Raw genomic sequence first — 24304 nt, 5'->3', positions numbered from 1 at the left:
CCCTGGCTCTGAGCTCCTGGGAGAGGCAGGGAGACGCCGCCCGTGCCTGAGTCACGAGTGTAAAGTTCGCCCAGGGCCTTGGCAGCCAGGTCTTGTGCAAGGGTACGGTGTCATTAGGTGAACATTGAGAAATGTTGCTTTCCCTTAGACCCTGAGATGAAAGATAACAGCCTTTCTACAGCAGCCTTTATCTCTCCTATTGTTCTGGGGGTGGGAGCTGCAGGTCCTGGGGCAGCAGAGCGGCAGGGGTGGGGGTGGTGAGCCCGCGCGTGTGCGTGTGTGTGTGTGAGTGTGTGTGTGCGCGCGTGGCCTTCCGGCAGCTGTCCCGGCCCCCACCCCACTCCACCCCATCGCACCCGGCCCGGAGCGCCGCCCCCACCCCTCGCTGTGCTGGGTGCGCCGCGGGCCTCTGCGTTCCTGGCCGGCTCCCCCCGCGCCTAGAAGGCGACCCCCGTGCGCCCCGGGTTCAAAGGCCCAGCGCGGCAGCTCCAGCCCCTCCGGGGGGCGGGGAGGCGAGGGGGGTGGTGCGGGAGCCAGAAAAGCCCGAGCCCACAGCCGGCCAGCCCTGCGCAGAGATGGGCAGCGCGCTCTGAAGTTTGTGATCGTCGCAGCCAACTCCTGGCCGGAGCCCGGGACGCAGCGAGCCAGCGGCCGGCCTCGAACCCCCACAGCTGGAGGCGAGGCCCGCTTGTCCGGCCCGAGCGCCCTTTCGCGGCCACAGGCACCCATCCTCCTGGCCCGGTGCTGCCGCGCCTGATCGGGGTTCATGGAGCTGGGGCTGTGGTTCCTTTTTGGGCTCACAGTGGCCTCCACCGCAGGTAAGCGGGCGGAGCGGCGCGCCTCTCCTGGCGCGAGAACACACAAAAGGACCCTGGGATGGCGGGGCGCGGAGAAGGTGTGCATTGCGGGGAGCAGTCTCTTGCCTGGGTTCGCCACCCTTAGAGGCGCCTGGGGGAAGGCTGGGGGGCAGAAGCGGAGCGCACGGACTACCCCAGGGGCTCTGGAGGTTGCAGCCCACGCACAGGCTGGAGACCTGTGGCCCTGGGCCGACTTGGTCAATTCTTCATGAAGTTGGGAATTTTTCAAAAAGTTTGCAAACTATTCAGAAACTGTGCAAAATGATTGCAAAGTTTTCAGAAAGTGTGCAAAATGCTTGCAGGTTTTCAACGGGTGCAAATAGCTTGCAGACTTCGCAGAAAGTGAAAATAGCTTGCAAGCTTTTCGCCAAGTATGCATATAACTTGCAAACTTTTCAGAAACTGCACATAGCTTTGCAGACTTTTCAGAACGTTTGGCATAGCTTGGAGACTTTACAGACAGTGCAACCAGCTTGCAAACTTTGCAGCAAGTTTGGCTGCCCCCTCCCCCAGGTTTTTGGGCATGGCGGGTGTCGGGCGCCTGCGCACTCAAGAGCTCAGGGGCCCTCAATCTGCCTCCTGCAGGATTGGTGCCTCGCCCCCAGCCTGGGGATGCTGGCAGGAGCGGCGCACCCGGGGGTCCCCTAGCAGCCAGATCTGAGGGGGACAGCGAGGAGACTGTGGCCACGACGGCAGCGCAGGGTCCAAGTCCCAGAAGCCCCGGGCAGGAGCAGGGACCTGGTCGGTTTGGGGAGCAGGCGGTCCCGGGGGACCCTGTGCCCCGCCGAGCCAGGCGCTGCACTTGCTTCACCTACAAAGACAAGGAGTGTGTCTACTATTGCCACCTGGACATCATCTGGATCAACACCCCTGAGTGAGTCCTCCTGGGGGTGGGGCATGTGACCCAGAGGGCGGGGGCCCACGGGCCAGGCCACCTCTTCACGCTCCACAGGACCTCGTCCTGCCCCAGCACGGTCAGCCCAGAGCCTGCCCTGGCACAGCCTTCAGCTCTTGCTGGGGTCTCCTGCCAGCCTAGGTCCAGTCTGCAGGTCAGGGGTGTGACCCCCATCCCCTTTAAGGGCCTGGCCCAGGAGAAACCCAATCCCGGAGCTTCTGATCAGGTGGAAGGGGGAGCCTTCCCTCCCAGTGAGATGAGCTGCCAGAGGGATCAGATACGTGAGAAGTCCCTCTGAGCCTCTGTTGTGAGACAGAGGAAGCCCCGAAAGTTATCTCCTGCCCCAGGGGCTGAGTGGGCCTGTCCCCTGTCCTGACCCTGCCAGGCTCCAAGGAGTTTTAAATTCCTTGAAAGCAGCCTGCTCTCCAGGGAGCACAGGGGTGGGCTTGGCAGGGCCTGGTGGAACCTGCCCAGTCAGGGTGAAATTCCGTGGGCCCCAACCAGGCTCCTTTCCTCCCAGGAGTGGAGTGCCGACCCGTCCTACCACAGGCTGGCTGCCGTGGCCCACTGTGGTCCACTGCCACAGCCACAGGTGGCCTCTCCTTCTCCCCTCCAGTCCTTAAAAACTCTCTTCCTGTGGGACTGAGACAGTACCACCTGTTAGTCCTGGTGTCTGCCTTGCTGTGAAGTCAACCCTCTCCTGAGGCCGTGGGGAGAGTGCTCTGCCGTGGGGAGGAGCTGACGGCTTCCCCGTTCACGTCCTCAGCAGCAGGGAACCCCTTCTGCAGAAACAGTGTCCTGCAAACAGTAGGGGGTTTGGCCTTGCTCTGGTCACCAGCCTTCTGGGCTTTGCCTTTTGGATCTCTAAAGTCCGGACCGGGACCAGATGTCTCTACACTCCATTCCTTATGTGTTCTTGGCATCTCTTGGGACTCCTCCTTGCACCTTACTAGGGATTCTTATCGAGGAGCTGGTTGTGAACGGAAATCCTTGGCCTGGAAAGGTGACTTTGCCACTGTGTTTAGAGCCACCTTGAATCACGTCCCTCATGGCTTCCTTCATCCCCAAGCCCATTAACCTCTGAGCTCTCTGGGTCACAGCTTCGATGGGGCTCACTTATCCACCTTGTTTCATGGACACCTCGACAATGAAGTGCAAAGGAGGGTAAACCTGAGGGTCAGATGTCTTTCAAACCAGGTGACAACACTTCTAACTACACGTGGGCTAGATCTGGAAAGTCACCCCATTATGCCAGCATGGCAGACAGTCTGGCTTCAGCCAGCAGGCTGAGTGTTTGGGGCTCAGAAGGACCCGCACTCTTTTTAATGCTCTGTGATTGCCGTCTTGAAATCCTTAATAATTTATGAAGCAGGGGCTCCACATTCCCATTTTATCCTGGGCCCCACAAATTATGTAGCTGATGGTAGAATTTGCCTGCTGAGCTGTGTCTGATCAGACTCCTAGACATACCGTCAGCCCACAGTAGGGAGGCTGGCGGCCCTCCCTGTCCTCCTCCCACTGTCCTCCATGGGGAAGATGCAGTGGTGTCTTTGTGGGGGAGGCTCCTGGATGGGGCTGCCGTTGATCGCCTTCTCTTCTCCAACAGTGATTAGGGTCACCTTTTCTTACAGCCGCGTCACCCTAACACTTGCTCTTTCTGATTCTTACCCTCCTGGCATAGTGATCTGACCAAATTAGCTTCACAGAACCAAGACCCAGGGCAGTCAACAACGGGACTGAGTCTTGCCTTGGCTAGATCCTCAGCTGTGAATCTAGAAGGAGAAAGAGGAAAGCCAACCAAATTCAGGGCAGGGGGCCTTGGGGCAGAGAGACAGAGGGGAGGAAGGAGAGGATTTGGAGACCACCTCACTGCTCTGCCTGTTGCCCAGCCCTGAGCACTGGCCGAACGGAAGCGATTGCTTGAAATGCATCTGAGAGGCCCAGCCAACACCCCACAATCTGTCTGAAATCCTGTCTCATGATTTCAGTTGTGCTGAAGCCTGGCTCTTTGACTTGTTCCAGGCCAGCCAGCTCGCTCACGCTCCCTCACAGGGTGATTTACCTCTTCCCTGCCTCCCTGACCCTGATTCGTGTTAAACACTAGGAAAGAAGGATTAAAGATGGTGTTTGGGAGTCCCTTGAGCTATGTGGGAAACAAAAATGACAATAGCCAGACTTGAGCGTTTCAAAGTTAGACAAGAAAATAATTTTTGTAAGGAAGACTTTTCTGGATGGTCTTTCTCTTTCTTCCTGTCTTTCTTTCCTCCCTCTCTCCCTCCTTCTTTCCTTTCTTCCTTCGTTCCTAAAACTCTCTGTTGATATGTAGACAGACAGGCCCATTTGCGATCTTTGAGACATCTTGGGCAAGATAGCAATGCGAGGAAATGGGCTGCAGGGAGCGGGCCTTTGGAGAAATGGAAGAATGTGAACAATTACTGACCTGAGGTAAAGGGACGGTGGTGGTGGGTAATGAGGCCTTCTCCAGGTCCCGTCCGCCCTCTTCTGGCACAGCTCCATCCCTTGAGCTCTCTCCCCTAGCTGTCACCCTCTCTCCTTTGGCAGACCCACCTGGTCTCTAGAATCTTCTCCAGTGTGTGATTTGCGACCCATCCCTGCCGCCGGCTGCTCTGGGAACCTGGAGTCTTGATCCTTGTGCCTTAATCACGAGTCTTGAACTCGGGGTGATTTTCAGCTTTTGGTGTCTTTCCTCCTACTGCCTCTCCAGTCGCAATCCTGCTCTGTCTTGGAAGGACGTTTGCAAGGTTGCAGGCACTCTATGCATATGGTTGTTATACTACATTTAAGGACCTAAAAAGTTTCCTGCAGGAGTAACATAGGGAGTTCCCACGAGACCTGTTTTGTGTCTCATGTGGAAAGTGAACGTCTGGTTAAGGCTCAGGAGACCAGTTACTCCCTGAAGTATCTTCCAGGTATAAGATCTGAGGTTCTCTGGTTCTCCCACATTCTCCTGCCTGCTTAGTTCTTCTGGACCTGAGCTGCTCAGCCCTTTCTGCCAGCACCCAGCAGGTAGTAGACACTCAGTCGTGCTGGTTGACTTTTGGTTAAGTCCTGTCGCCTGGTGATTCTTCCTTGTCTTTGCTGTCACTGAGCTTCTAGTCTGCAATGCTTTCTCCCATGAATGAAGCTTCTTGTTCCAGGGTGCGGGATGCGCTCCAGAGGCCTGTACATCCTTGTGGACATGTGTGAGAGTGTGGATTTTTCCGGGGCTGTTGCCCATGACTTCCATCATATCCTCCAGAATGTCCATGGCCCCAAAGAGGAACCAAGTGTGTCTTTGCGCATCTGCACTTCTTGCCCGTGTGGAGGCGGCTGCGATCACAGCTAGTCCATGGGATGGTGGGATTTTTGTGACTTTCCTTGTCCATGTCGGGAAGCCCTCACTGTCCAACCCTCCCCCAAACGACCCCACCATTGCCAACAAAAACAAAAACAAAACTCCAAATCAGAGAAAAATGCATCCCATCTTATGGTCATGGAAAATTTGCCAAGAATATGATAACAAGGGGAGAGGTAGTGAACAGGTAGGCCATGTGTTTGTGTATTTGTACACTTGGAGTTGTTCTCCATGAGGACACTTGAAAAACAGAAGTATCCTACAATGTAGTGGGGGATTGTATTCATCAGGGTCTCCAGAGAGACAGAACCAATAGGATGTGTGTGTGTGTGTGTGTGTGTGTAGATATATATATCTATATAAATATACACACACACAAGAGGAGTTAATGTCGCAGTCTTGAGTCCAAGGGCATTCTGGAGGCAGAATTCCTTCCTCTTCAGGGCACCTCTGTCTTTTCTGTTAAGACCTTCAGTGGATTAGATGAGGCCCACTCACATTATGGTGGGTAGTCTGCTTTACTCAAAGTCTACTGATTTAAATGTTACTCACGTCTGAAATATACCTTCCCAGCAACATCTAGACTGGTATTTGGCCAAATATCTGGGTACCGTGGCCTAGCCAAGTGGACACATAGAATTAACCATCACAGGGCTATTGGTTCTAACTATACCCCACAGCAGGCCAGCCCCTCCATGCCTGCCACCGTACACCTGGCTGGAGAGTGAAGCCAGTCCATCAGATGGTTGATGGAGCTGCAGGACACCAGCAAGGAGCCCCACTGTGTTTCTCCCCACTTTGTTCCCTAGAATTAAGGGAACCTGCCATCTGTTAATTCCTCCAAGGACATAACAAGGGAGGCATTGTGATGCTGTGACGGTGACCGTGTTTTCCAAAGAAAAACCTGAGCCACATGGACTGATGAGTAGGAAGGTATTTATGAAAAGAGCAGTGCAGGATGTTCGAACTCATGAGTGTGGTGGAAAATCTGGGCTCTACAATCCCTGCTCGTGGGAAGACTCCAGACCCAGGAGCTCTGCCCTGAGTCCTGGCTCTGACTCACCACGTGGCTTGGGGGTGGAGCCGCCCTCTCTCTGCGCCCCCTCTGCAAGGTGCAGACAACAGTCTGACTCTAGGATAGCGGCCTAACAAGATAACCAAGTTGGCCACCCCGGCTGCTTGAAGCATGCCATGCTGACTCAATCCAGCAGGAATGACATTTGTTTTGGGTTCTTTTCCTCCCCAAAGAAGTAGAGTAAAAAATAAAAAAAATAATAATAATTAACAAAACATTTAAACTTGTATTTTGATGTGTTCTACTACAAAAAGGCAACAATTCAACAGATTCATTTTTGCCCTCTATGTTGTTCAAGAAAGGCATGTCAGCATGTCTCCAAGAAGGGACATTGCAAATTTTAGAACATCCTGGTGGAATGGATGGATCTGGTACCCCAGCCTCCTGCTAATGTGGAGCCAGCTGTCCTCCCTGTGATTTCAGGGACCCTGATAACAGTCACCCGACCGGTGAGCCAGGACTGGGAGTATTGTTGCTGGAGATGCAGCTGTTGAGGCAGAGGGACAGAGTCTTTCTGGCCTTTGTGATAATCTCGGTGATGCAGATGATGGGGATGATGGCCAGTGCTGATGTTGACCATGATTCCTACGAGTAAAGATGTGTGAGGATGGTATGCGAAAGCACATGGGACATGCTCAACACAGTGCCTGGACTCTAGTGGACACTCAGTACTGCATGAGCATAGAGATAACTATGCAAACTCTGAGCCTGCATAAACCCCTCCTGGGCCAGGGCCGGGGGTCTCGTCTGCCACGTCCCATTCTGTGGTTGGAGGATGCCATTGAGTTAGGACGTTCTTTCTCAAGCACTGCTGAGGCTAGCCTCTCGGACCATCCAACCCTGGTCTTGCCCAGCCTCCTGGAGTAACTCTGAGCAAGCCTGCACCCTCGGTACACCACGGTCCTTCAGGACTCTATGGTGCTTGGTGGACAGTCTATTAGTATTCGATTTACATAAGGTTTACAGCCCCTAGGAAAAGGTGTGCCTGGCTGCCTCTGCTGCTGATAAGCAGCTTGATAAGGATGATGGTGGCCAAAGGTTGTTCTAGGCTAGATGAGATTTGGTACCACCCTTTCCGTCCCTCTCTTCTTGTTTTCTATGGCTGCTTCTTCGGTAAATAATTGGAATATTTGAGGAATGGGGCATGGTGTTCTCTGAAGGCTCTGGCCTGGAGCTCTTTCCACTAAATGGCGAGGTAGGGGCAGTGACTGGGATCTGACACATCAGGATAATTTGAATGATCTGTTTAGAACCTCTTTGTTAAAGGCCTCGTGATGAAATCGTGGAAAGGGGTCTGTCTGCGTTCTTATGTTCTTACCCGGCGAGTCCAGCTGAGTAGACATAATCCTTGCAATTTGCATACCGAGGAACCCATAGGGCTCTGGGACCCTTGGACCCTCATTTCCAATCTCACCCAGCACTGCCCAAGACCTGAAGGGTGGGTAACCAGGAAGCGATCCCAGGAAATACTATTGACATCTGTTTATGAAAAATGATATATAACTAAGGACCCGTAAGAGAAGATGGTATCGGCCAGACTAAAAATTATCCTGCACTCGGGTCTCTGGCTGATCGTGGTTTTACTCTGAGTTTCTTCCCCCCATGTAATCGTTTCTGTCTCCTCCTTGGAAATCTAGCGTGCATTTAGACCTTAGTTTTGAGTTCAAGTAGCCTCTCTTAGAACATTTTGCAGCCAGATATATCTATAAAATTTGAGGGCCTTGAGGCTAAATTTCAGAGTTTGCTGGAAAAGTCGGCTCACACAAGGTGACCTTTCTGCTGGGCTCACTCAGACCAAAAGCCCTCTTTTCTGAGAGTGGGTGTGAGGAGGTGAGGGAAAGTCCAGGAGCAACGATGAGCTTAGTTGAATTGCAGCTGATCCTCACGCAATGAGAGAGGGACTTGAGGCTGGGAGGCAGTTGGATTTGCAGCAAGAAAACTTGATACAAAGAGGTTGTGACCCTACATGACCCCAGAGGGAGAATTTGGATTTCTGCTAGATGAAAGGGATGGTGCAGCTAGGAACTTGGCCTTAAATCTGAAGGCAGATGAAAGGCTCTGACATCTCTGGTGAGGTTTGTTTCTTGTAAGAATTTAAAACAAAGGAAGCTGGGAAGCAAACAGTGCTTTCCTTACGGAGGCCCCACGGCCGTGGCTGGAACTCAGCACGGCTTTATAACTCCAGCTGGATCCGCAGCATCTCAGCGCGTCCGATGGGGGCTGGAGAGAGGCCCCGTTCATACCTCCAGGTAGCCTCGTGTAACCACTGCTCAGCTTTCTAGCACATAGCAAAAGGATTGGCTGTTTACAGTGAGGAAATGACCCATGCTCATTCTATGTCATGTGTCAGATGGTAATGGAGAGTTCCTTAAAATGGGACACACACACACACACACACACTTTTCCTCTATTTGAGATAGGAACCAATTTTACTTAGAAGGAAAATAAATCCAGACAATGGCCACAATATGGATGAGCTGCTTGTGTAGACACAGTTTGGCGTGCTTCTAAACTCCTGCTCACCCACCAAGTCTCCCAGGGGCAAGCAGGACAAGGCACCCGGTTGCCTTTCTCCTCTGCCCCAGCTCAGAGTCTTAGGAGCCGAGAGCTTTCGGAGAACTTGGTGACCTTCAAAGGCCTGGAGAAACAGGCCTTTTCTTTTATGGCCTTCTCAGGGCCCACTTAGCAGGAGGTCTTAATAAACAGTAACTCTAGACCAGGGCAGCCAGGCAGCCCGGTGCCCCAGCTCAATATTTAAAAAACAGAAACAGATTCATTTCATGAGTCCATGAGAAAGGCACAGAGGCTGGTGTGGCTGAGACGTCACGGTGCTTTCTCAGCGATGGCAAGAGTGGCCCACGGGCGGACAGTTCCGCCCACAACTTGGGGAGTGTAAAACAGCTTTGCCAAAAGTCAGAAGCAAGTCAGCGAGAAAGCAGAGGTGTGTATCTCTTTCCTGGATTTGTATAAATCTGATCTCCGTGGGTTTCTTGCAGGGCTGAGAGTACGGTGAGGCAAGTGATATACTCCACCAGGTGCAGCATTCGAGGAGGTGTCAAGTCAGTAGTAAAGATAAATAAAAGTTAATGCAATATTTTGAAAAATCAAAATTATTGCAACAGTTTCATAATTAACAAAATATGAACATTTTTATAAAGGCAGGATCTGACCCTGTGCTTGCCCAACTTGCCTCCTCGCCTCACCCTAATTCTTGTCTGGGGATAACGTCTGTATTTCTGTAGGGACTCAAGTCTTCTTAGTTTGAGATAAATGATCGGTCAATCAGAGCTGCCAAAAGGGCATGGCACAAGGGCATGAACAATAAAATTAGGAGGAAAATGAGCGTCTTTATATCGTTGTGATGGCGAATATATCTTTGTTCAGTAGGATTTTCCATCCTGACGGTGAATTCTCCTCAAAATTGGCAAGGGCGTCTTCTCTTGTTTTCAGTGGATTGTTTAAAGGGATGTGTAATGAAGTCTGTATTTTTTTTTATCCCCCTACAAATACCCTCATCCTTAAAAAAATACCTGCTCCTTATTTTACCCCTTCTGTTTCCACTGCTGGGAACTATTTTGAGCCACATCTGTCTGCAGCTTTGCATAAAGTTATAATGAGGCCATGCCAGACAGACGTGGATTTCTCATGCCTACATTCGACCTGGAATTCGTCAGGGTCACTGGGGGTGGGGAAGAGAAACTCTAGCCTAACTCATATGGACACATTTGGGTTGCACCAGATGGAGGGGAGACCAGCTAATCTGTAGGATTCCGTGGATGGATTCATTCCCCACATATCGGAGGTGTTTGTTTCCCTAACTTTTTTTTGAGCTGTAAGTCTTGAAGATCTCAGCCCACGCAACAGAGACAGAAGGATTTTTCTGTTGCTCTCCTTTCCTTTGACCCTGTGCTTCTTCCAAATATCTTAAGTGTGTGTGAGCCTGTGTTAGGGAGGGATGTGCCTGTGTTCCAGTGAGCTGATGTGATGATAGTCTGTGGCTTTGGGGTTATTTTTAAGCTCAGTTATATGGTAATAGGGCATGGCAGAGTATAAACAGTTTAGGCCAAAGCTTTCTAAATACATTTGGTGAGATCCAGGGAACCTCTTAGCTTGGGCAGGTTGGGGACCCCACATTTAGTTGTGGTTTTATTGCTGGAGTGAAGGGCTAAGGCCTTCTCTAGTGATTGTGTTGTTTGGAGATGATCAAGTGACAGTGAGGGCATTTGAGAATCTCTAGGGGGAATTTGAAGCTGGACAGACCTTTCCAGAGATCCAGCCCTTTCATTTCTCAAGCCCAGAGGGAAGGCGCTCACCCAGGGACTCTCAGCGAGTTATTCTTCAATTTGGACCAGAAACCTGGGTCTGCCAGCCTAGAGAAGCCTCTGATGCCTCACCCGTCTGTGCTACCTGGTTTCTCCATCATGGTGCTGATGTGGCTTGCAGGAGTTATTATCAAGACACAGTTCCTCCACTCAAGTACTCTGGAGACGGTATTCTTTCTAGGAAAACCCTCAAGGATGGGCCCATTGAGGACTGCAATAGTAGAAATCCAATCAATCAACCAAGAACTCTATATATTTGGGAGATTGGGTGTGACCTAGAAGCAATGGCTAATTTAGACCTGCTATCTTCCTTCATTCACTTAACAGATATTTACTGATATTGAGGTATTATTGAGTACCCACTCTGAGTCAGACACTGCATTGGCTGCCCTGGGTGCAGAGGTGAACAAGGCAGAAACAGTCAGTGATTCCAGCTGGACAACGTCCAGCTGTTGCTGACCCCCTGGGGACAGGAAGGAAGACACACCTGCAGCATAGGTGAAGAAACAACCCCGGTTCTTGGGTCTGATTGGTGAGGGTCAGATTTCAACATTCTCTTTGCAAATGCATATGAGTCTGGTAAAATTCCCAAACAGCCAAGTCCTGGATAAACCCAAAAGTTGTGTTTTTTGGGGGGAGGGGGAGGGATGTCTTTTAAAAAAGCTAACCACCAACCCGCAGCCCATTGCTCATTCTTTTGATATTTCCAAATACTCCAGGGTCATCAGCTGTTTCCCAGGGCTGCGGAAGGAGGACTTTCCACATTGGCGGGTGGTTAGATGAGCAATCTTGAGGTCTTCGGACTTAAAGATGCGAGGATTTTCTGCAGCGGAAGTAAAGCTACAAATTGCCAGTTCACTTTACATTGTTTGTGAGCATAAAGTTTGTGTAATATTCTTTAGAACCAGAAGGAGTGTGTGTGTTTTCTGCTGGTATAACAGGGTCACCGAGGAGCTGTATTTCCTGGCCTATTTTTCTTCGCTGGAGGTTGGAAGAGCACCCTGTAATCGTCTGGCATGAGGCCTGGCCCAGCAGACTTGCACGAGCGTTTGATGAGTGGACAAGGAATAAGTGTGCTGGAGGATAAGACTTCTGAGGCGGTTAACCAAGTGTCTGGGGGCTGGGCTCTGAGTGTTGGATAGCGTGCTTGCTTCCACCTGCCCGAAGGACGGTGTGATCCAAACCAAACATCTCACAGTGGGCACTCCTGGGAAGAAAGGACTCCAGCCAGCTTAGTGTGCTGGGTTTTGTCCTGATTCTGAATGCACTCTTTTGTGTTTTGTTGCAATGAAGAAAATTTCTGCTTGTCTTTGGCAACTGGAGAGACTCTGGGTCTTTCTATTAAACCCAAGAGATCATGGTTGCAGCAATCTCAAGAAAGTGAGTTCCGGGGCTCCGCTAGAGGTCACTGGTTGAAGCAAGAGAAACCTAGTCTAGCTAACACAGCATACAGGAAGTTTACTGGAAGGATGAGGGTAGCCCACAGACTGGGAGGGAGAAGAAGCAGCAGGCTCAGAAAGGAGAAGTACCAGGACTGGACTGGGGGTCATGGGCACAATCAAACAGACAAGGCAGGATGGGGCCACCTGGCAAATAGCAACTCCATGGTATTTTCTGATCTGGAGTTGCTCCACTCCGTCATTTTGAGAGAGAGAGAGTCAGATTGACCCAGCTTGGGTCACCTGAGGAAGGTGAGGCATGCTGATTGACAAGCTCACCAAGGCCTCACACAAGGAGGGAGGGTTAATTCCCTTGGGGAAAGATGAGAGATTGGATTCCAGGAGACAAAAACAATGAACGTTGGCCCCAGGCCCTAGAGAATTCTGGGCTTTTAAGTCCTTTGATAGGGGTACTCCTGTCTCTGAGCTTGTGTTCCCCTTTGCCTCCATGCCTTTGTGCACAGCGGGGGTTCCACTGGATGCTTGTTGAAGTGAATGGATGCTTTTGTAGGCCTTTGAATAGTCAGCCACTTCCTATAGTTACTTCATCCCGTCTTACTCCTTAGAACAAAGTTCTTAGCCAGCAGTTATTTCTGGTTAAGGTTACAGAGATAGTAAATGAAGGCAATCCACACCTTCCTCCTTGCCCAAGAAGATATTTCTAAGCTTGGGAGAGCGAGTGAATGGTGCCTTCTAAGGAAGGAATTTAATAAACTCTGAAATTGAGCCATAGTTAGAAAGCGTGTTGGAGTCTAGAAGTTGTTTCTCAGGGGAACAGTGGGAGGTGGTATCTAATGACCGCTGGTGCCTGGCAGCTGGGGGCTGCCTCCTGCCTGTCTGCCCAGTGGGAAACAGTTGTTTCTCCTCCTCTCGGCCGCAGGACAGGTCAGGAAAGTCATGCCTTCTGTACAGTATGTCCCCTGGGCCCAAAGGCAGTATTGCCTTTGCTTTCCCATTTTGAAAGTAAAAATGCGAACTGAGGGAGGTGGCTCATCCACTTGACATTCTGATTGTGAAGTGAAAATGTTCTATTTGTTGGGGAGATAGTCAGAACTTGGGCTTTTTAAAATTGAAAACAACTATATTTATAAAAATAGTATCCAGTACTAATTTTGTCACTGTGTCATATGATCTGTCTGGCCTTGCTTTATGTGACAAGCCACTAGACCAGGGGCTGTAAACTCAAATGTCCGTGAGGGCCCAGGTAACAAAAGTGAGCAAAGAAGGACAGGTGTAAAACTCTTGGGAGTGGTGGGGACTAGGGCAAAATGAAGTGCTTATGCCCAGTCTCTGACTTTATTACTCAGCTCCAGGCAATTGTGCCATGTTGGATTGTGGGGTTGGTATTAGTATAACTTCCAGTTATTTGAGAGAAGCTGGTAATGGGATGTTTATGTGAAAATTTCAGATTTAAAAAAACCCTCTATTGATTGAAGCCACAAAATGCCAACTTTCTGACCTCTGTACCAGGTTAAAACTTTGTGTGTAGAGGGCCACTTGTCTTTGTTCATGGATGTCCCCCCAGAGTCTAGCCCAGTGCCGGCACATTGAGAAACACTCAGCAAGTATTTGTTGAATGCTATTCAATGGGGGAAAATGAAAACTGGGAGTCTGAGGGAAAATCAGTTTGATAAACTTTCCTGAGAATTTAGAATTTGGCCAGGGAAGCTCCTTTGGCTGCTTTTGGTGGGCCTTTGTGAATATCTGTATCCCTCCTTTAAACTTCAGGTGTAGAAACCAGTGTCCTGATCAGAAAGACGGAGGTGGTTAATTCATTTATGAAAAGGCAATCCTGAAATTAAAAACAGAATCTTAAAAAAAGAAGTCAGCTTTCCTTACTTAAAAACTTCTTGTACAGAGAAATCAAGTGCTTTCAGTGTGAAGCTGCAGATGAAGAATGAATACGGGAGATTTGGAAGTTTAATATTTAATAACATTTATATGTGACATTTGGGAAAAAGTGGTAAATAAGGAACACTGTGATAAACAAGATTCTGACATCACCATCACTCATCACTGTTTGGTGTAACACATAATGAATGTTCTGAGTACATACGTTTGAGGGACAATTTATTACACAAAGACACACGACACTAGACATTGCATACGTAGGTATGCGGGAGGAGTGTTCTGTTTTGTCTGAGAGCAGTTGAATTGATCTTCTCATCTGCTTCTCTTTTGTATGGAAGCCTGTGTTATAACTGAAACATTAACAGATGGAAGAACTGCCTACTTTTATGAAGAATCGCGTTCTCCAAACCCTACTGTAGAACAGTAGGTTAAAGCAATTGGTCAGAGAGGGCTGGTCAAAGGTTCTGAGCCAACTGAACTTCATTTTCATGGTTCCACCATTAGATCCTTCCAATTCACCATTCAAGAAACAGCAAATGACAAAGAGCATCAACACAACTGAAATACAAGTGCTTGTTATACAGGCAGTGTTGAACGACGGATTGGCCAAAATGAGGTGTGGCAGAGAATGGCATTGCTGTGCCGTGTGGCACTCTGGTTACCCGTCTTTATTACTTAGTCACACATCTCAAATGCAGACCTGGTAGATGGGATTTTTCTGTCTGATACAACTCTCTTGAATTCTCAAACCAAATAAGCAACAACAGTAGCTAACATTAATTTGCTGCTAGCTCTTTGCTAAGTACTTTTCATGCAGTGCAGTGTGTCATTCAATCCATCCGACAACATTTTGTAGATCAGGAAACTGTCAAGAGGGTGGAGTCATCATCATGTAAGTGCTTTACAACATCATAATGGCATTACCTGGTAATCTTCTCTGTGTTCTGTGTACCTTGCACATACCAGTATATATTGGTTTGTAATCTTTCCTGTAGCCATTTTTATACCCCAGCATGTGAACTCCTGGAGGCACAAACATGCATATGCCTTTCTGCAATGCATTTCTTCCCAATCACACTTAGAATAATACTAGGTGTATATACAGTGGATGCTTGGAAAATGTTGGAGTTCTTTGTAATGAATTTTATGGTACTGAACTTTTTAGGTTGGAAAGAATCCAGTCTTGCCAGACTAGATTAACTCACAATTAACTACCAGTTGCTCAGTTAACAGTCTTCATTTGCTCTGCCTTGTGCTGGGTTCATGGCAGGTATTAAAAAAGTAGAAGACCTGCCTTCTACTCGTGAGGAGCTAGGGATCCACTCTTAGATCTGAACAAGAAGGACCCTGCCCTGGGCCCCGTGGGTTAGAGGGCTGCCTCTGACCCTCCTCCGGCCATGTCTCGCACCCCATTGCAGGGAGTCTGTGGGACTGGAAGCTATATACCGCTTCTTCTAGACTGTGCTCCAGGTATTCAGGATCCTGAATCTCTTATCCAAATGTCCCCAAGCCCACTTCCAGGGCCTGTGCACGTATCTTCCAGGGTCTGACATCCAGGGACAGAACAGGGCTCCAGGCACGTCTCCCACAGCCTGCAGGGTGGCCAAGGGTGGCTCCTTGGAGGATGGGGGCCAGATGGAGCTTGGGAGTGCCTCCACATGGCAGTGGAAGAGGGCCCCCTTGGTGTGGGATGAAGCAGAATAGGAGAGAAGGTGCTGAGTCTCCTTGGGCTGCCATGTGCCAACACAGAACCCCAAGAACCCCAGAATTCTAAATTCAAGCTGGAACTTCCAAGGTGTTTTGAAGCCATATTTGTTCCGGTAGGAGGATAGAACTCTCTTATTTAAGAGCTTATCAGATTGATTTAAAACCTTTAAATTTTCTGTCTATGGGAGGTGGGCCTCCATTGGAACTGGCACTCTTGTGGAGCGGGCCCTCCTGTGGTCTGTACCCTCTCTTAAGTCCTCTAATTCCTCGGCTTCTCTCAACCCCCCACTCCCCAGGTCAGCCAGCAGAGCGCACATATAGCGGGACACCTCCAGAGTTTCCGCGCCGCAGCACTGCTGTGGGAGGGGAAGGGGCTGTGCCGCTCTGTAAACATTCTTTGAAAATTGCAAGGCCTCCTTTGCATACTGGCTCTTTGCACTTAGCTGCTGGGAAAGCACTTAGCATTGCTCTATTAACAAATACCAACTGCCTGGTTTCCTTACTTAAAACACTTTCGAGTGTTTTCGCTGAAGTTGAGCAGCTCTGCGCACACAAATGCATAATCAGCTGACAGCAATTTCAAAATTGCAGGTCTTGCTGTTGATGGAAAAATGGGAGTGTTGTTATTCCTTGTGTGTAATTTTCACCAAGAAATGGGGGACTGGGTTTAATGTCAACACTTAGAGATTTAATGTGGCCCTATTACTGGAAAAATATACCTTTAGCCATATCTGGCCTCACAACAATGTCTGCATTGTTTTGCCACTCCCCCTCCCCCATTTCCCATTCCTGAGGAAAAAGGGGGTTTTAGCAAAGGTGCAGCTCAGAATAGGACTGGACCTTGCTTGCTTTCTCTCAGCACTGGGCCTGCCTTGATCTGGAGGGAACCCGCCACAGCGCTCTTTCTCAGCCACCTGGAGCAGGAAGGAGCGGGGAGAAGAGAGCAAGACAGAGAGGAGAGGGGTGGTTAGACTCCTGAGCTCTGGCCTCCAACCAGGCAAGGAAGAAGTCCATACCAAGGTCACGATGGGGCACCCCCTGCTGCACTCACCACCCCAAAAAGCCTCCATGGCGTGTGTTTCAAATTAAAGTAAATTCAATTTGATTTGTTTTGAAAACGCAGAGAGGATGTCAGAACCCACTCTGAGGCGACGATAGGTGATACTCTCTGGGGCTTACCGAAACCAAGGTGGTTAATCTTGAGGACTGGCAGGAAAGCCAAGACTTATTGGAAAGGTAACTTCTGGCCACATAAGTTTTCTCTCGTTATTAGTAATTTGTCCCCCAAAGCCTATTCAGTAGTACTAAGCATATGCTTTTAACTGTTTCCCAGCGAACTGCCTGGCAGTCTCTCTCTTCTCTGGAGGGTGATGGTTTGCACACACATGGGCATCAGAAACAGATTTAAATGTTTATTGCTCCGGACGACACCATCACTCTCTTCCCGGCTCCAGCCATAAACCAAATGGGTGAAGTTTCAGGCTGTTTTTCTTTGTTAATAAGACTTTTCCCAAGGCTAGTTCTGTCCTCGCCTGTATCTCACAGGCCACCAAAGCTTCCTCTGATGTTTGTCTCTTTGAGGAAGCGATGTTCCAAGGCCAGGATGCATCTCTAATGGCCGTAATTGCGTTTGTTGTAATCTCATTAGCGCGGACTGCAAGGCTGATGTGCGCACAGAAGAAATTTGGTGCCAGGCGAGGCGGGGCCACGGCCGGCCTTGGGCTGCAGAGTTAGGAAGGTCTCTTATTGGTATTGATGACCAGGCCCAGGCGTTGGCTCAAGGACGAAGACTGGGACCAGTATATGGGTCAACCAGAATGTCAGAGTAAGGGGTTTGAGTACAGGGAGAAAAGCCAGAACTGCCCTGGAGGAAGCCAGCACCGGAGGCGTGCTTGCCGGGGTTGGGTCTTGAAAAGACGGGAAGTCCACATGTGCACACACCAGGCGTCTGCTTGGTTCCCTCCCCGAGGGGGCTGGCTGCTGGGAGAACACAGAATTTCCTGTCCATTTCCCCCAGGTCCTCCCCATCTTTCCATCCCCTTGGCCCCAGGGCACTTTCTGAGAGTGCGGGGAAACGGAGGTGAACGATTCCTTCCAGAGGCTTCCTAAGACCCAAAGCTCAGGGTGAGGGTGTGAACACCGGTTCCTGGGACCTGCTGCACCTGCGTCACTCATTCCCGTGTCCACTCTCCCAGACCCTCGCCAGCTCCACCCCCGCAGGTGCCCAGGGAGCCCGGAGGCGGGGGCATGCTCCTCTAGATGTGGCCCTGACCTTGCTCTGCCCTTTGCAGACAGACTGTGCCCTATGGACTGTCCAACTACAGGAGCAGGAGGTCCGCTGGGCCGTTCCTGCAGAGCCCACAGCCTTCGAAGTGGACGGTACGCTGCGCTTGTGTGGAGAGCGACGACAGGGCCTGTGCGCGCTTCTGTACCCAAACCCTAGCTGTCGGCAGGTACGACACCCCTCTCTAGTTTCACTCATTTCTGGATATCAGGTGCCCCTGGGCAAGGCAAGGCCGGAGAGTCTGACTGCCTGGAGGCCCCTGAGTTTGAGACCCTGTAGTCTACTCTAGCTGGAGAGAAGCCTGTGAATCAGTGTGGACTTGAATAAATGAGCAGACCTTGGGTTTAAGTTGGTTTTCACTTAACAGGTATTCCTTTAATGCTCCTCCATCCTCTTTTTTTTTTTACTTTGGGCCAAGACTCATCAACCCAGCTGGGCAGAGCTGCCCTTTAAAACCCCTTCCAAGAGCTGGTGTTGGTGGGATGGGGCCTTCAGGTGCTCCCCCGTACATACAGAAGACACGCAGACAGAGGGTGGGCTCTCAACACTGCAGGGGCTGGAGTCGTCAGGGACCCAGGATCTGCTGTCTTGAAACCCCAGTGCCATCTGCATTTTTCTTCTTGGCTCCTTAACATCCGATGAATAACCGGGGAGTGAGTCAATGCTGCACTTTTGGTAGAAATCCACCCACCATGTGCTCAGCCTTCAGAAACCGTGCGTGAGACTTGGTCCTTGGGGAATTCACTAATGTGTTCGTTGGTGGGGAAGAGGAAGTCATAATTTGACACTGAAACATCAGCCACATGGAAATGCACCTTGATCATTCAAACCAGCTCTCTCCCCGCAGGAATTCAACGGCAGCAGAAAAACCTGACAAAGAAGAAGTGCAGGCCAGCGGGGCCGACGGAGACCTGCGTCCGAGGAGGTGAAGCTGCTTTCTGAGGCCTCACACCTTCGGAGGCTTGGAGGATGTGTGGGCGGCCTCTGGTCTGAGAGGGCGGCCAGTGCGTGGGGTGCTGCATCCTCAGGCAACGGTGCCTCCGGTAGATCCTCTCTGGGACGAAGCAGGCTGAAGTGTGGAGAGCCACTGCCATTGCCCTGCCCCTGGCCAGCCCGCCCTGTGTCTTAGGAGCTGACCCCTCGTAGCTTTAGAGCGGTGATGTCCAGGCCTGGATTCCACCGGGCCTCGACAAAGCTAGCTGACTGCTGCTTCTCAGAAGCCCTGCAGGCTCATCTACCCGCGCCCATGTTTTGCCTCTGCTCCCAAAGCAACATGTGGTCTTTAAAAAAAAAAAAAAAATCCTTTCTTCTTTTCAGCAGCAATTCTGGACAGAGGTGAATCACAGCAGCTTGGCAGCAGGCCCCCCATGTCCCCCAATTCGTTTTATTATTTTTTTTAACCTGCTTGTCTTTTTTGTATGAGAGATCCTGAGGGTTTCCCGCAGCCAGACTGGGTTTATTTGTCAGTCTATCAATCAGAACTTGTTATTAATGACTTGCCCGCACATCGGTGATGGGATGGTAATTTATGTTCATAATAATAGCCTGGGGGGGCTTGGGTTCCTACAGGGACCAATGAAGGGAAGCTTAGACCATGCTCGGTATACAGGAGGCTTTCCAAATTGGTGGCAGATCACTTCTAGTTGTCCAGAGAGGGACCCATCAGCCTCCCTAATGACAATGGAGAAAGAGGAGGAGGGCGAGGCACAGAGACCCCAGGAGAGCAGCAGTCAGGCCCAGCCGGTCCCCACATTGCCTCTTAATTCTTTTCCTCTTTCTCTCTTCCCTGCCCAAACCCAAATTCCTCTCAGTGAGGGAGGGATGGGATTCAGGCCATCCATCCACTGCATCGTTTATTCATTCACTCACACATTCCTTCAGCAAAGATTTGTTGAGCATCTATGACGTGCCAGACACTGTTCTAGATGTTGGGGATACCTCAGGGAACCAGACAAAGGATCTGCCTTCATGGCGCTTAAACTGGGGGAGCCGACAGCAGACCAATATGTAAAATACAGAGGGAGACATGTGAAGGACGGGAGAGCAGGATGAGGATGGAGTGTGTTGGAGGTGGTTGCAATTTGGGATTGGGTAGACAGGGGTGGTCTCACTGACAGGTGACATTGGCATAAAGACCTGAAGGAAGTGAGGGGTGAGCCAGGGAGTTGAGGGAGGGAAGGGGACTTCAGGCAGGGGAAAAGAAAGTGCAAAGGCCCTGAGGTGGGAATGTGCTGGGCATGTTTAGGGAAGGCAAGTGAGCCCTGCACAGAGAAAGCATGACGTGGCTTTTGCTGTTGTGGTTGTTATTGCTCCGTCAAATGTTCAGAAGATGAGACTAGAAGCACAGGTGTCCCACTGAGGCCCGGAAAGGTGGTTCTTCCAGGTCTTTATGATTCGTGGAAAGCCCTTGTAAGAAGCTTTACATGGGAAGAAAAAGTCTTTTCTTATAAGTCACGGTCCCTACTTTCTTGCAAGACTCCAGTTAGTAATACCTGGATTGGATTCACATTCTCAGAGAGGTCCGGATGCTGCTGTCCTGAGCTTGTGATAATGAAAGATGGGACCAGGCTGCAGAGAGCTCCCACCAGCCACATCTGCTGTTATTATATTCACACCTTTCCAGGTGGATGGCAGGCCCTGAAATTGCCGAGAAGCACTGGCGAGGAGGTTTAGTTCAAAACAGGGCAGGAGCTAGGGATGGGGCGGGGAGAAGGCCCCTTTTCAGCCAGTAAAGAGCTCTTCGTTTGTAACATACCTCTTTTTTTCTTTTGCCCCCTTTCTCCAAGATAGGTTGAAGTCAAGGACAGACAAAGCCAGTAGGCTCTAGACCACCCAGTGCTTGCCCCCGGCAGTGGACCTCCCAGCCCTCGCCTGCCCGCTCTCCTCACTCTTTCAGAAGCCCCTTGAGAGGACGGGCCTGCAGCCTCCTGTGTTAGAAAGGCCTCAGTTACTGCTGCTACATGCTTCACATTTCCACCCCTTGGAGGACAAGGAGTGAGTTTTGCCTGGGGGAGAAAACCCACTCAAAAGGTTCTCACTTGACACTACACCCCGACCCCAAGAATGCCCCAATCCAAACCACCCCCGTTTCTCTAATGGGTAAAATGATCCCAGATGTGCCCTGGGGCCTGACACCTCCGACTCCAGTTTCATGCAGGAAATTGTTTTTGGAGAAGTATGGCTTGTTGGGAAGCCACTCGCTGGCTCTCGACTTGACTTCTCCTGGAGAATAAGTGGACGCCAAGCTAACTCTTTGCAAATGTAAAAACGTGCCCATCTTGTAATAGATGCAGCACACAGCGGGAGCATGTGGACATTCGTGTCCCCACAGAGAGCCGGCACACCGGGTGAGCCAGAGGGGCCGCTGGGCGTCGGCTTGCGGTGCGGATGGTGGCTGCACAGGAGTTGATGAGTTTGAAGCTTATAGGATTTAGATAGAAATTTTCAGCTGTGCTTGGTACCCACCAAAAGAAAGTATCTCGAAAAGGAAAAAAGAAACCTTGATATTTGTGACAAGAAAAGAAGACAGTTAATATCCGTGGGTTTTGAGCCCTGGGACAAAGCAGAGAGCTTGCTCTCGCTCAGTTGACTGACTTTCTGCGCCTTTTGCAGACAGTCAGGCTAATGCATAATAGGCCTTGTTCCCAGGAAGTCTGGTACAGGCGCCCCAGCTCAAGGCTGTTAGAGTGAATACTTGCTTTCATGAGTAAATATGGATCTTTGGGGAATGGCTTCAAAATAAGCCACGAACACAAACTCTTTGTAAATTATGTAAATTCCTATTTATCTGTATAATTGGCAACAACTGTGAACTGTAATGCCTGGTAGTTCACAATCTCCTTCAGCTGCGCTCTTATAGCCAGGCTGAGATGACTATGAGTGTCTGGAACAGGGGAGAGGACGCCCGCCTCCCCCGGCACAGAGAGTGTGTGCCGAGGTGGCGATGTGGAGACATTGAAGATGGCGAATGATAGAGCACTCGCCTTGACCAAATGTTAAATTCTCTCTGAGTCTTTCATAAGTTATTACAGGTATACAAATGCATATCTGTCACAGGGAAATGGAAGGGGCCGATTTGCTAGCAGGATTGTGTACAGTTTAGGGAAGCGATTATTTATTGTGAAAGTAAAAGTAAAGCCACTGTATACATATAGATTTTAAATTGTGTTCTGAATCCAAACTCATATTCCTTAGAGCTTGAATTACATTTTTAAAACGCGTGTGCGCTGTTTGGCTCTGTGGCAACATGATATCTCGGAGAAAAAATTCATTAATTGTGCTAACACTCAGAAAATACTAACTGTCAAATGCATAATAAAAAAATCTAAAAGTTTGCTCTGATTTGTGGGTTTTCTCACTGGTGTGATATGCATGGTTACGCATCAGCTTTTCATGGACCTCTGGAGAAGACGGAAGGGAGTCACAGTTGAGGAAGCAGAATTCATCTAAAGTCAATTATGGAGCGAGGCGAGCCAGGGGCTGCTTGAATATTAAGGAAGGAGTGGGGTTTGGGGACCATCCGAGGAAGATACAACGTTCAAGGCAGTCGGGAAGAAAGGTATTCGGGGAGAGAGTTGGCTCCTTCCCCTGGTACCATCCCGTTCACCTTCATGGTCATGCAGAGCTCTCTCTCTGACCTCACTGGCCCTGGAAGTGCTGGACCAGGACTCCAGGGGGAGAAGGTCATAGCCAGCAAACAGCACCTGACCTTATCAGCCTTTCAGATAGCCATTTTATTTTGCTTTGCTGCGCAGGGTTCTTGAGAATTGGTAGCCAGAAGTGACCACAGTTCATTTTATCTTTTTTATCAATTGCAATGTTTATAAGCTTTTAGGACTTATAAGACATCTATGGGGGTTAGGAGTGTCAGGAAGGACTTGGATTTTCTTCATTTTCTTCCCTGCCTCTCTCCTTTTTTTTTTTTCTCTCTCTCTCTTTCTTTGAGTCAAGAATTGGACACCATCAGGGGCAGGGAATTGGACAAAGAGACCCAGCTAAAGAGCAAAGAGAAATCTAATATTCTGAGTGGGTTTGATCACATCTAATCTGAGAAAACCCAAGAGCCTCTTGTTTTAATTAAACTCATTTTAGAGAATTTTGACTTTGCTGAACTGATAGAGCTGGGTACTAATTTATTCTGCAGGATGTGAAGCAGCACGGAGGAGCTGCCGGTATTCATGGGAGGCAAGAACGACCTGGAATCTGGCAGCCCCTTTAGACGCTGCAGACCCAGAGGGAAGGAGGAAGACGGCCAAGGAGTTCCAGGAGCTGGGAGCAGTCAAGTCCCAGACATGGTGGGCGTTTCTGGGATCTGGGTAGAGGAATAGAAGGGGAGTCCACAGAGTTGTGAGCAGGACTGCCTACAGGCAGGATTTGCAGGGCCAGGTGCAAAAACCAAATGCAGGGCTCCTGGTTCCAAGGTATTGAGAATTTCAAGACGGCAATAGCAGAGCATTGAACCAAGCACGGGGCCCTTCTGAGCATGGGGCCCTGTCACCTGCTCAGGTTGCATGCCTGTGAAGCCCAGCAGAAGGGCTTGAATCTGGAGACCTGGCTTTGCCACCAAATCACTGAGGGGAACCAGCCTTAAACTGAGCTTCAGTTTCCTTGTTTATAACATGGGCATGATAATACTGGCCCTGCCTACCTCATAGCTTTATCAAGAGGTCAAATTGAAAGAGAAAATGTATGTAGAAAACATTTTTTAATCCTAAACTCATACAAGGCGTAAGATACAGTCTTCAGGTCTTCAAAGTTTGCCCTGAACTAGTCACCAGCTCCTATTTTACTAAAAGTTTCTCATGGAAGCACATCTTTGAATTTAGAATGCTCTTCAAAGGAATAGAATTTGATTTATAGAAATTGTCAAGATAAGTTCCCCCCCGGAAGACATGTACTCTCTAAATATCAAAATTCTTTTATATGAATTCTTAAGTATTTCAAAGCTTAAGCAAATCAAGCTACCTGTTATTCAGACCATTATGAATCCACTTGGGATCTTCAGTCACTGAATATGCGATTTCTTTTTTCTTTGCTGGCAGAAATGCTCAGAATTGTTGAGATCTGAGTGGTATTCAGTGCAGGGAAATTGTAGGAATTAGTAACTGTCAGGGGCCAGAATGAATGAATGCAGCCCCCCTTCTGCCAGGTGTGTCTCATCAATCCTTCCAGCATTCCAGAACGATGTACTGGGTAAATGACAAGAGGGGGAGTGATAAACGGAAGAGGCAGAGGTATTAGGAGTTCATGTCAGAAAGAATGAATCCCGTGGGAGAGGGGAGCATATCCAACGAACATGAACTTGTCACCTCCCCTTCTTTACTTTCTCTTCCGTTGCTGTTTGCACCGACCTCCATCATGAAGCTACCTTAAGACAATTCCTATTTATCTACATGATTGGCGGGAGCCACCAGGGTCACATCTGGCTCCCAGTACTGGCCCAACTTCCAACACAGTGTGCAGTGGGCACTTGCACCATCTGTAGGAACATCGGCCCTTTCTTACCAGCTTCTGTTTTGT

The 24304-nt window shown here is 49.6% G+C and overlaps 1 protein-coding gene across 2 annotated transcripts; it reads left to right on the top strand.

The window, feature by feature from the left end:
• Positions 1 to 291: 291 nt before the first annotated feature.
• Positions 292 to 22118, top strand: EDN3 (endothelin 3). 2 transcript variants are annotated; one of them, XM_087445052.1, is made up of 5 exons: positions 292 to 818; positions 1443 to 1731; positions 17793 to 17954; positions 18633 to 18710; positions 20572 to 20626. In XM_087445052.1, exons 1-5 carry the CDS (start codon positions 767 to 769, stop codon positions 20573 to 20575), a joined length of 585 nt encoding a protein of 194 aa, XP_087301178.1. In that variant the 5' UTR covers positions 292 to 766; the 3' UTR covers positions 20576 to 20626. The 2 variants fall into 2 exon arrangements, with proteins under 2 accessions (XP_087301178.1, XP_004430281.1); XM_004430224.3 differs by having other exon boundaries at positions 293 to 818; positions 20576 to 22118.
• Positions 22119 to 24304: the final 2186 nt, after the last annotated feature.

The sequence above is a fragment of the Ceratotherium simum genome, chromosome 21 (genome assembly GCF_057802395.1).
Source record: "Ceratotherium simum simum isolate JZ-2026a chromosome 21, ASM5780239v1, whole genome shotgun sequence".
NCBI lineage: Eukaryota > Metazoa > Chordata > Mammalia > Perissodactyla > Rhinocerotidae > Ceratotherium > Ceratotherium simum.
This window is presented reverse-complemented; position numbering and strand designations above follow the sequence as displayed.

Coding starts and splice junctions, on each gene's coding strand:
- EDN3 (XM_004430224.3), top strand. CDS start 767: ATGGAGCTGGGGCTGTGGTTCCTTTTTGGGCTCACAGTGGCCTCCACC. Junction 17,955..18,632: donor CAAACCCTAGCTGTCGGCAG/GTACGACACCCC, acceptor CTCTCCCCGCAG/GAATTCAACGGCAGCAGAAA. Junction 18,711..20,575: donor GGAGACCTGCGTCCGAGGAG/GTGAAGCTGCTT, acceptor TCTCCAAGATAG/GTTGAAGTCAAGGACAGACA.